Source organism: Plectrocnemia conspersa, unplaced genomic scaffold, assembly GCF_051122295.1.
Source record: "Plectrocnemia conspersa isolate PC_06_02 unplaced genomic scaffold, ASM5112229v1 ptg000014l, whole genome shotgun sequence".
Lineage (NCBI taxonomy): Eukaryota > Metazoa > Arthropoda > Insecta > Trichoptera > Polycentropodidae > Plectrocnemia > Plectrocnemia conspersa.
Window position 1 is genome coordinate 25768833 of NW_028277178.1, and position 13664 is coordinate 25782496.

The following is a 13664-nucleotide window of genomic DNA, read 5'->3' on the forward strand; positions in this document are numbered from 1 at the left end:
TTATAAAAACTCGCTAGCTGTCGTGTCCTTCGTTGACTTTCAGTTAACTACATAATAAATCATGTTGTATAGTAAATCGAGCAAAAAATTAACATCGTATTTTGCGGCCAGAGTGCTGAATTTCAAGAGTTGATTTACTATAAAAATCAAGTAGATTCTAAAAATAAAGAATTTACATATTAACTATGGTTTTACAGTTTGACGTAATCCCGTAACGTATAAAATAAATTGCGAGTGAAATAAAACATATTATTAATGTGTTATGTTCTTGAAACAATAACATTGTTTTTTGTGAAGCAAATTAAAACGTTAAATATTATTTATTTTGTAATTTATTAATGGCACTAATAAAACGCATGAATACTTCAACGATTAGTGCACCACCTGCAGCACCTTTTTGTTGAACCAGAACCTTTTTTTTTCTTTCGCCTTAATCTCAATGGGGGCAAGAACTGGAAGACATTCGAGGTGTAGATCTTGGATCTTCCAGGTGCACTATCTCCAGTAGCAAATGTGTATAACTATACTCAATTATACAAAGAATGACGATGGTATACAGGATATTAAATAATCGCATTCTGAGATAAGCGATTGCTTTCTACGTGAAAAGTAATGCTTAAGTTGCACGGTGAATATTTTGATATTGTAGCGCCGGTACACATAGCGAGGGCGTGCGCTAATAACAGAAATTTGCTTACATTTTCTGTCTGCAATGCTAGATTAGGTGCGTGTGTGAACTATTTTTTGTCTGTGTTATTTTTCCGTTATCCTTACCTGCGAAACAGATACTATTAAATACTATTCTATAGCTATTTATTTTATCTCTATATTATTATTATAATTATTGGAAACATCTAATAGGTTCTAAAAAAAAAATGTATTTATCTATAATAATTATGTCATTGTAGGAAAAAATTTGATATTCAATAAATTAAATATTTTATTTAAAAATACCATTTTAGTATTTAAGTTTTTTTTTAATTTTTTGCAATAATATAAAATAAAATTATTTTACAATTAAAAAAAATTATTTCTAATAGATGAATGTTATGTTACAAAGTTGTGAGTTTTGGTTTGAAGATTAAATAATATCATATTACTGACTCCGCATAGATGGCTCTAAATATATATAGTTTTGGTTTGAAACTTAACTCTGAAAAATCAATAATACCTTATTTAACTTACTCAAGGTGTTAAAATAAAACAGCAGTTATTACAACAAGATATTTTTAATTAAAATGAATAAATTCAAATATAAATGTGTTGAAAATCGAACAACTTTCTGAATTATAATAAGTAGATAGACTATGTAATAAATTACACTAAGGATTCATTTGAATTGTATCAATATAAATCTGCTCTCCTCGAAGCTCCCCTTCCTCTTCAAAAATCACATATCGTCTCACCATAAATTCATTTCTTTACTTAAATGCACGTCAACGCCTCTCGTCGCTCCGTATTATATGTACACAAGTTTCTTTTACATATGGCACTTAAACAATAACAAAAATAAATCAACTTTAATGCTTACATAAAATCATACAATTAAATTATTAATGAATTGATTATAAATATTTAACTTTTAAAATATTATTTAATATAGGTAATGCATTTAAAAATAAATATTAGAGCAATATGCTCAGGTTTAGTTAATAAGTTTTATATGCAAAAATGTTTTATAAGATTCAATCTAAATGTTTAATATATGAATAATATAGTAGCAAAAAATCGATAAATCCATTAAATATATAAAAGTTAATATCTGACAGGTTGCCAACAGCCAGAGTGCTCGTCCTTTCTGAAGTAGTGTGCTCGATTATCTGGAAAAACTGTCACAGCCGGAAATTGATTATCTTGAATATACTTAAAGGTACTACGGATCTGGAAATATATATAAAGTATTGTTTAACGTTTATATATTAAGTAATCTCATTTAATTTCTTACATATTTTTCAACAACTTACTTGTGTAACAAAATGTGGAGGTTCCACTTGTGGCGTAGTCGACAAATGTTGTAAAAGAAACTCATCCGACTGTTTCAGCCATAAGTCAACACCTCTCAACGGTTCATAGTTGAACGGTCCAATACGTAACAGTCCAATATTTGTATCATAAATATCTATCACCTAAAAAAATCAGAATATAATTATTAAATACGTTGTTCGTGGGTTTATATTTTATTTTAATACTAAACCTGATTGGCATGAGGCGAACGACCGGCCAAGTGACGAGCCAAACGCAACGATGTATCAGGACCCTTCTCCGGGAAAGTGGCTGGGAACAATTCACCACTGCGAACGTTAACACCGACTCCGTAAATAGCTGGCCACATTATACCACAGCGCACTACAGTATTTAATTCGCCGACGCATGCTAATGTCAGATCGATTTCTAATGGATGTCTATGAAATGCATCTGTAAGAAAAATAAAGCAAATTTTAATACTTGTCTATAAAATACCGTTAAGCTGTTTTTAAAATTATTATGAAAGTATGCATAATATAGAATAGATTCGTTATTCTCTCATTCAATGTTTCATTATTGTATTATACTATTTTTTAAACTGAGATATTGAATTCACAATCTCTTCTATACTCTCGATGTATTCATATAATGATCTTTATATGTGATAAATGATATTAATTGAATGGTCAAGTGTTGAAAAGATACAATAACTAGTATCAAAATGCTGGCAAATCCGGGTACCGAAGCTAGTTGCCTTGATGATGATGAAACAGTAATTTTTTTATTATTATTAAAAAATAAAATATTATAGGATATTCTCTATGCGCTGAATATAGCTCATTATTATATAATTCTTATGCTATTTTACGATTTCAAATTATCATCACTATATTGATCCGTGAGATGAGGAATATCTGAGAAAATCTCATTTTTTATGTTGAATCGGTATTAAAACTATATAATAATCACTAATTTTAATGTTTAATTTAACTTTTAATTTCAGTACAATTTAAAGTGATTGTTCACTGGCTCTTGATATAAAATATAGAATATACTTGATAGTGCGATAAATTGCTATATATGTACTTATTTATATATGATAATCACGATCGTACAACACAACATTTTATTTAATAAATTCAGTTAATCTGACAGCGCAGTGAGAATTTTTTTGTAGACTCACAAACACTGCAATTTCTGATAGCTCTATAAAAATAATACATTTTTCAACATCAGTTTTCAAAAACTAATGTAATAACAGTAAAAGTAAGGCACTTAAAAGTCATTCTTATTTCATTGAATATCTAATCCCACATTTTTTTTTAAATTTCTATCGTATTTGGGAGATTGGAATTAGTGTTTTGTATAATCATAATTTTTAGCTTTGCCTAATAGTATAGATAAATATAATTATGATGTTAAATAAGAATATTAGCAATATTTCCATGACAGATTCATCGCATCGTCGCTAGATGGAATATGATATAATTCCAATTTGTATGAATCGATAAAAACAGTATTCTAAAGATGTCTATAATTACCATTTTAGAAGGCAATTTTAAAAACACAACAAAAATAGTAAGTCGCATAAATTTTAAAAATTTGAGTCAGCGGTCATAAACAAATACACCCAGAAATCACGTGAACTATGACCATTGATTAAAAATATAACAAAGGAGAACTGTCATACGTTCTAAGCTACTCCGGTACATCACTTTCATTGAATAAGTAATTATAAACCAGAAATGTAATAGCACGTGATGATCACGCATTAAACATTGTTTATGTCTATTGATTTGTTTTTACAAATCAACAAACTATTTTTACGTGACTTGACAAGTTTCCTCAATACGTCATGATGGTCATTACACAAACAATGATTATATCATTAAATATTAAAAAAAACAAATATGGTGCACACCTAAAATAGATGAGCACCATCCCGTATATATTTTTATAGCTCCTCATAGCTATCGCTAAAAACATCCTTATGTTTGGCAAGCTCATTGAGAAGCTAGATAGCTCTCTAGTGCTGGCGTCCTGGGCGCGACGGGCAAGAATAAGGGATGCGATCGCGTCTCCAGGCATTGAAAAATTGTCGACACCGACCCTTAGCAACTTCAAAAAGTGCTTTTTTCAGTACAAATTACGCCGCTGAGAATGCAATGAATTTTATCCCAAATCTCCTAGAAAAAATCTACTATTTTTAGTGGAAATTTTATATTGTTCTTAATCTTTCTGCAATAAAAATTGTTTCTAAAAATTAAGTTGGTGATTTTATTTTTTATCCCAAAGCCATTGAAAATGTGTTCGAAACTGTCATTATTAAATATTTATTATAGCACCCTAAATCCTGGAAAAACATGTTAAAATATATTTAGGACGATATTAACATATAAGATAACTTACTGATGCCCATCAAGACACTGTTAATCGTAAACCACAGATTCGCAAGCCAGATGTGAATCATTAAATTTACGTTTATGTTATCGTATTCTTGTTTTACATCAAATCAAGACCAACTAAATCGCAACCTCATCAAGGAACCTCGTTAAATTTAACTATGCGAAATTTCGACACACGTACCGTCCGTTGTTTTACCATACACGATTTTTTGGTAGACGCCCGAGAAAGATTTCGAAATGTTTCTGTTTTTTATTATTCGTTTTCGTTTTTAATGGTAGAGCCGAATCAAGGAATGAAAAAAACACAATCATGAGGTCAATAATAAATGATAGGCTTCGCGCGGCGTTCTCAGCGTCCGACGTAAAATTAGAAGTCGTAATTTGAAAAGTATCATTCGTTTAGATTATTATAATTTGATTTGGTTCGTGAGTGAACGGTGATTTATTTGCCGGGAAGGTTCGGACACACAGATTACAAAAAATAATAACAAAAATGTATTGTTATCTTACGCATGATCGAAGCGAAGAGATCCTCGGAGTAGCGGTAGGGATCGGAGAATCCGCCGACTAGCTGGACTTCAAGTCTGCCTTCTGGATAAAGATCTCTGGCCAATTCCTGGACTTTATTCACCATGCTGTTTACTGCCTCATCTGTGTCTGTTCCGTCCAAATGAGCTAGTGCTACAGCTCCAGAGCCTGAAATGCAAATTTTATGATTTAATTGGTATTTTTTTAGAAAAAACTGTGGTGTTGATGGCAGCACAGCTTGGTGTCCATGGAAACGAGTCAGAACACGCTCTATAAAATCAGTGATTTATCACTTGATTTACGCATCTTGTTTCGGTAAATGCGTGCGAAACATGCACGACGAGTAATGCACATAAAATTTAAAAAAAATCCAGATACTTTACAAAACAGCCCAGCTATAAGTTTTCTATTAAAACGTATTATATTTTGAAGTTATAGTTTAATTATACTATAATATTTTTTGCAACGAATTTAAAATAATCTGAATTTAGTGATCACAAAAATTCTCAATTTTATTTTTATTTTTTTTATTTTTTTTTATTTTTACTTTAGAGAGTACTAATAAATATTATTTTAAGTCATTTTAAACTGGACTTTGTATATAATAATAATGATTAAAAGTAAAATAGTGATTTTTTTATATGAAAATAGCTATAAAGAGTGCTCACTATTTTTTTTACCACAAGTTTTTCGCTAGAATGTTTTACATTATTTCACCGGAATATCACCTAATTTAATTTAATTCCGATAAGATTCAATCTTATATTATATGAATGTAACATAATCGCTAACTTAAAAGTCGATTAAATCACTATAAATCAAGTTATTTAATAAAAAAAATAGTTAACAAAGAACCAACGACATTAATCAGCTGTTTAATATTATATATTTTATGTAGAAATATATAAATGTATTAAAAAAAACATAATACACAAATGAAATAGAAAGCTACCAGTGAGAGATTTTCTCTTGCATATAATGAGGAATAATTGATAGTATTCTTTGAATGCTAAACCTATAACTTAAATAATATTAATGAACAATATGTAAAATTGGTGGTTAGGTTAGTTAAATACAGCAAAATTAATAACAAACATTAAGATTAAATCTTCATAAGAGGGCATTGTTCTAAATACGTAATTTATTACATTTAAATAAAATACAGTTGAATGCATATTTTTCACTAATATAATATAAATATAATTTCACTAAAAATCATTCAAACAAATTCACTGGTCAATATCAGTGAAACATTATTGTTTCAAGTACTTCCGGAACATTTTGGTTTATGTGATATGTTGCCTTGTAACATGTGACAGTTGAAAAACGTACATTTTCTGTTCAAACCCAAACCTATACGAATTTTTCAGAATGCTAATTCAAAAACAATGGTTAATTTTCAATGTTAGGTTAGGTTTTTTTTATGTATCGCCCCACAACTATTTTTTAAAACGAAGTTGAAGAACATTATCACGAATATAAAAAATAAGCACTATTCTGATAATTAATTGACTTTAATAATTTTGATTTAATACTTTTTTACTATTTAATCGATATAAAACACATTTTTTAACATAATTTTTTTTACAAGCAAAAGACAGTTTAGATTAGAGCAACATATAATTTCACTAGCACTTATCAGTGAAATTATATTTCACTAGTGAAAATATATATATATCTGTCGATAAAATGTATTCTAAATTTACTGAAATATATATGTACATATATATCTACCGATGAAAATGCCAGTAAAAGTATATTTTCACTGGTAATACACATTCACTGTAACATAGTATAACAAGCACATGACTTAGAATTCATTATTTATTAGTAATTGCTTTGTAAATAATCAGAAATATGTTTTAATATTATTTTTATAAATGATCATAACTATATTATTATTTACAGTACAATTTATAGCCTAGAACACATTTAAAACTTCGTTTTATGCTTATAATTATAATTTCTCAAAGCAAAACTTATGGTTTTAGAAGAGTTACGAAAATATTGCTCTCTATTTTTTTACAACACGATAATTAGATATGTTCTAGCATATTAATGTATTAAATTAGCTAAGGATAATCTTTGTTATATTATTTTGCCACAAATATTCTATAACTTACATAGTTTTTTATAATATAACTAAATTAATTTTTATTTAATATTATATGATTATTGTTAACTAAAAATAAAATGAATAATATATAAAATCAGCATATAAATTAAACAAATTTTTTTTTATAAAAAAAAAACAGTATTAGCTGGATAGAGATGCTTCTAAAAACTAAACAATTGAAACTAATCCATCCTTTATGCCACAGACTGTCAATTATAATCAACTCATACAAAGCGTAAAAGAAAATACATATAAACAACAAGTCGCACAGACAAGGTAATAAACGAGTGAAAACAGTAACCATATAATTATCCCCAATTCAGTGCTTTCAAGCTCTTTCGTTCCCTCTAATCGCTATTGACGTCTTAACAACTATAATGTAGACCGTGACGTAATGAAACTGTCCATTTGAGCAATTTGATAAAGGTTAATATAAATTATTTTTTGAGTTTATAAAAGTCTGTTTAAAATCTCATCCCATCATCACATATATATATTATATGCAGTACACATTTTTTTTTAATAATATAGATCAAAAGCTTTGCTATATGTAGATGTACGTATATTTAATGTTAAATAGTATTTATAAAGAATATTTTTTAATGGTTAATAGTAACGATAATGCAATAAACAACAACGTAGTGTCATGTGCATGGTGATAGAGACAGATAACTCCCCATCATCTTCTAAATTGGAAAAAAGGCAGGCGACCATTAACTTCATAAATAAATATAAACTGACCTGAGTGCCTCACTACGACGATAATACATGATGTAGTATCATCTGAGCCGAGGATGTGAATATTTCCTGAAAAATCATAATATATTTGTTAATGTACATCAAAACAATAAAGAGCCTTACTTATAAAACTATTATCCAATCGTTTCGGAAGGATCTGTGTAAGGTGGAATATATGTAATGTTAAACAAAACTTACTATCATGTGGTACAGTAGCAGCCATCTCTCTCTGCAAGACATACAGCAGTCCAGCAGGACCTACAACCTTGCTGGGCGAAGTTAACAACTGAGCTGCAGTCTCCCGATAAACGGGATGTGCAGCGAACAACGCCCTGGATTCCGTGGGCCATTCCTCCTGCAGCACACCGTTCAGCACCAGAACCATCCTGAAACACCATAAACATTAATAATCGAACCAATTATGACCGAGTTGACGCGCGAGACTCAATTTAGCATAATCGTATTCTAGAATTACAATATGCGCATATTGAGGCGATAGATCGTAATCGCATTATGCATAGCTTTATAACCACGCACTGGATGTGTTCATTAGAATTGTTATTATTCAAAAACCAAACTATCGCACAATGGTATAGCGATGAATATTCAATGTGCGGGAAGTTCACGACGGCGACCCCGAAAGGAGATCAGTCGAAGAAAACGACTGAGGTTAATGTGCATATGGTACAATAACATAATTTCATTTCGAACTTATCGACAAATCATTCCAGATCAGGAACAATATATTTACAAATAATATTATTATAAAAATAGACGCAATGGCCGCCCGGGTCGAACGCGTGTAATCTTAAGCAATATTTTATTCGAAATACAAGAGCAATAACATGGCGAGAAATTGCATCACTCAAGACTGAATAAGAAGCAAACCTTGCTTTTATTTTATTATAATTCTTCATTAGATTAATTTTACATAGAGTTTGAAAATATTTTTAGTATATTTTAAGTTGCAAATTTTTTTTTTTTTTTTTATTTGACTATGATTGAGCAGTTGGACAAAGGAAAAAACATTAAGCAGCAATCAATATATCAACTACATAAATAAAAATGTAGATTTGATATTGGAAGAAAGGCAGGTTATCAAAAACATCATTGAAAAAGTACATATATACAAAAAACTAGTCATATAAAATATTAATTCATCAACTGTAAGATAATACTCTCGCTCGCACACGTGTGTCACGCCGAAAGCAAAATAATAAAAATGGTTGAGAATCACTGTTCTTTAAATTAAATGATACAACTGTTTTTTTCTAACGATCGTTCATAAACAAATTACGCGCGAGGCGATAACAATTATTTAACTCATATGAATAGACGCTGTAATCGGTTGTGAAAAACCCATTAGTGCATATGGATGTTAATTTAATTAATTCTTTGAAACCCCTATGCTACGGTGATGATGGATAATAATTGTAGTTTTTCTTGTTAAGTAGTGACACGCAGTTTATGTTTTAGATAGTCGACATAAATGTATAAATATAAATATATTTTTAGTACATACATATAAACAATTATTGATAAGAAACATCATCAAAATATTAATAGCTAAAATATAAACTGATTATTATTAAAATTGAGTATAATTAAATAAGAGGAATCTTATAACAATGACAGGATTTATCACCACTGTCAATTGTTACCAATAGATAAGAACTACTACTAATGCGTTAAAACTTCACAAACATAAAAATTACACAAGTAGAATCTTAACAAGCACTAATGAAGATTATATCGATATTTATAGATGATCAAAATCAGTGGTTCTTAAAAAATGACACTTTCTTTAGGAAAGATATTCCGATCTACTAATTTAAACTTAAACTTTAAAGCAATTTTATATATTTTAGATCCTGGATTAAAAACCCCTATATTATTCACAATATTTTATTTCTTTATTTTCATAAAAAAAATATGATTATTTTAGTTTTTAATTACAGAACTATCGTACTTGAGCGATACAATTAAAGCTCCAACTTTTTAGCAAAATACTTAAGGTCTGTGATTTGAAGTACGAAAGTTTTATATGAAACTGAATTGCAAATCTATACTATAAAACAGAAAACACCTGTGTCTGTCTGTCTGACCCAATAACTCCTCCAAAATAATGAAAAGTAGCGACATGATATTTTTACATGCTTGCAACTTTCAACAAAAGTTGAAATTTGAGCTGAACAGCGACGTGCTGACGACCGATTATGTGTTACTACAATATGTGAAGAGAATTAAATATTGTAGCCATGTAAAAAAATGTAATAACAGGACAAATAAAATTTATTTCAATTATTTAAAAACAAGAATCTATCCCAGGCGAAGCGGGATAATAAGATATAAAGTATAAAACTGATTTATTACAAATTTGGTACCATCACTTTCAGCAGAACCACAATCCTATCATGAAAGATATATCAGTGAAAATGAAGCATAAGTATATCCTTAAATTGTGATTATTTTATTCATATTAATTGAAGGATATAAACAATTTTAATGGTAGACAGAAAATAAATTATTCTTTAAACTTCATATGTTGATTTTAAGTATCAAGGTTTCAAAAATTTGTTTTCTAACTGCCTGAATTTTTTTTTATAATTTTAAAGATACAAAGTCTGAACAGTGTTTTGCGTATTTTGTTTGACTTTCTGTTCTTTGCATGTATACATAAATGATTATTTATAAGAGGCCTAAAATAGTGAATGTTTATAGTTGTAAATGTGTGTTTATTTTAATATTCAGATATACTTTATTTAGAATTCACAATCAGTATGATTTAACATTGGTATTTTTTAACCGAATAAGTCTTAAAAGATGCGTATTAAGAATACCGTTTCTTTTGGTTTTTTTATGCGTATTTTTATTGTTGCGTCCTATATAAAAAATGTATTTTCACTAAACACATACATTTACTCTAAAGATTTTTTATAAATAAATACAACAATTCAATAGACCTAAATGTGTAACCTAAATATTTCCATTTTTTTTTAAATTTATCTTTGCACATGCGTGCGCCCAATGCGTTACTACGGGGTAAGCCTGTACCAACTGGATATGTCAATCAGACCTAATAAATACCTTCTAATAACTATTAACCACCAGACTGAAAGTCTGGAAATCAGTGAAATATATAAAATTAAGACGTGTAATATAATTTATAAAAAAATCGAATTTGGTGCCGTGGCTCGAACCTGCGGCCTTAGGGTTACCAGTCTGAGGTGTTACGGACTGCACTATTCTGTCCGTATTTATTTATCTATACTTCAATAAAATAATTACGCTCCACTGACTGTGATTTCTAGATCGAGTATAGCGAAATTTAGTATTAAATGACTACATTATATTTTCCAGTTTAATAGACATTGTGTTTTTGATACGAGTACTTTTGTATGTTACGTAAAAATCACTAATGTTCTTCGATTGTATCTTAACTAAGAAGACGCGTATTAAATAACTATGGATATAACATTTTTTATATAATTTAAATTATTACTTTTCCTATGATCTGTTCATACCTAACTAGACCTCATTAAAGATACACGCATTTAAAATGTGAAACAAGATAAAGATTCTGTCTCTTGGAAAGATGTAGGGTTAACATATTTATAACTATAAAGTCCATTTTCCTATTTTTAATCAATATTAAGGTCACAAATAAATTAAAGATTGAGAAAAAAGATAAATGGCCATAAAATTGCATTTCGATATTCTTTTACTAGAATACCTAAAAATTAATTAAAAATATATTCAATGAAATTTGAAACATCCCTCATATATCATCATGCGGTCTCAAGTCCTTAATGATCGTCCATACTTGGAAACTTGGATATTTTTGCGTTTTCACGACCGCTTCGTGAAAACACACATACAAAAGCAGATAGCAAAGGCAGAAACGCTCGAAAGAGGAACATGAGAGCAAATAAGCCGCAAGTCACATATTGTTCTGCGATCGTGACAAGTGGGAACTGAATGATTGGGGCAGAGATTAAGATCGGAATCGCCGCGGGACGCTCGCGATCTTTGCGGCAGATTGCACAGCATCACGAGAGCTGGACCATTGGAGAGACGATGGTGACTGAGCGAAACTGCAGTACCGAGCTTTCGAAAGCATCGACCAAATTGGGACAGTGTTATATGTATATTCGGAATTTTCGTACGTGTGCCGATGGGACAAGTTGGCGATATGGTTTAGTTGGGGTTTAAAGCTCTAATCGTTAATTGCCTTTCACAATCCTCAATAGCTTAACAAGGTCCAGTACCAAAACTGTCGTGACTGTTGCCATTTAACCACCATTCGAGTCGGAATGCAGGGCATCGCAAAGGAATTGATTGTTTTTTTAATTGTATTGAATTAAAAAAAAAGTTTATTATTTTGTAATTAAAATTTAGTGAATTATTAAATAATTTAAATAATAACCCAATATAAGCATAGAGTATAAGTTAATATTAAATTTTGATTTGATGAAAAATAAAATACATAATCATAAAAATAGATATTATTTACTTAAATACATCAAACATATTTTAATAAATTTACTGATTATTTATAAATTATAAATAATTGATCATTTAATGTGTAGCTCTTTTCAAGTTGGAAAAAGCAATAAAGCTATAAATATTTTAATATACGTCAATCATATAAATCATACAAACATTTAAACTGAAACGTCATAGATATAAGATTTTATTGCTGGAAACGCAATTTCTCAACGTCAACTCGTTTAATTTATATTATATACCTATTCACTAATAAATCGTAAATTATTTCAATAGGATTAAAACTAATAGCTATAATCAGTATGTGCATTACGCATTCAAAATAATTATTAGTGCTGCATCTGCAATTCGAAAGCCCTGAAATGCAACATCCGAGTAATTCACGACGAGAGGAGCAAAATAAAGGACACTATGCACTACACAGCATCGTCTGTGGGGTCCTTTAATTAGCCGGGAGAATCAACAAGATGGGGCACATAATTAATCGGCCATAAGATTGAGTTACACCCAGGACTAATTGGCTCATGGGATATATATAGAGAGATCAGGTGGATAGGCCACTAATTGATCACGAATATGAGAAACGCAATAATTTCAACGAAAAAACATAACGCGTAATAATTATAGAATAATTATAAGAGCCATATTGTTCAAATATCGGCCAATAATATTATGGCAAATGTGATTGAGTGCTGCAATTCATATTAAAATTTATATTGATAAGATATATTATAATAATAATAATAATAATGATGATAAATAATACGTTATGTTTGCTCTTATTATATTTTTCCAAAACAGTGCTTCATCAATGCCATTTGATTAAATTCATTAATAATAATATATAATAGAGAAAATTTATATACATTTTTATTAGTATTGCAGTGACCCTTTTAGAAGTTAAAAAATATATAAAATAATAGATAAAGAAAAGATAAAATAATCCAATATAATATTTTAGAGGTATTATTTGCTTATATTTAACAGATTTTTAAAATATTAAACAATTGGTTTAATAGTATTCGTTTGTACTATATACATTTAAATACTAATAAAAGTAATTTATTTATTGAGCACATTTAAAAATTAACTAAGATGAAATAAAATTGCAATGTAGTAAGAATTGCTCTTTTACAGATCATACCAATTGTATTGTGTGCATTATGTTTGGCACTTAGATTAAATAAAAATCGCGAACGTTTATTGAGCGTAAAAAATCCCATGACTTATCAAATAAGAATTATTAGGACTACTGCCTCTCAAGTGCTTCAGATTATTTGCTTGCACTTAGATATTGAGTTCATTAGTTTTATCAATAATAATAAGTAATATTTATCGTATATTATAAATATAATAAATACCTAGATTTTATCAAATTTTAAATAATAAATTTATTATGATGTAAA

General features: G+C 29.0%; 1 protein-coding gene across 15 annotated transcripts in view; it reads right to left on the reverse strand.

Annotated features, from left to right (window-relative positions):
* Positions 1 to 1213: 1213 nt before the first annotated feature.
* The window catches only part of Ntan1 (N-terminal amidohydrolase 1), a 107275-nt gene continuing 94824 nt past the window's right edge, over positions 1214 to 13664 (reverse strand). For 14 of the 15 annotated variants that reach the window (XM_088204764.1, XM_088204765.1, XM_088204762.1 and 11 more), the window contains 7 exons: positions 7951 to 8138; positions 7756 to 7821; positions 4881 to 5066; positions 2195 to 2415; positions 1965 to 2126; positions 1768 to 1881; positions 1214 to 1492 (listed from right to left, as the gene is read on the reverse strand). In XM_088204764.1, coding sequence (XP_088060890.1) covers positions 1481 to 1492; positions 1768 to 1881; positions 1965 to 2126; positions 2195 to 2415; positions 4881 to 5066; positions 7756 to 7821; positions 7951 to 8137 — 948 coding nt within the window. In that variant the 5' untranslated portion in view covers position 8138 and the 3' untranslated portion in view covers positions 1214 to 1480. Of the gene's footprint in view, positions 1493 to 1674; positions 1882 to 1964; positions 2127 to 2194; positions 2416 to 4880; positions 5067 to 7755; positions 7822 to 7950; positions 8139 to 13664 lie in introns of those variants that run through there. The other variant, XM_088204775.1, reaches the window with a different exon arrangement.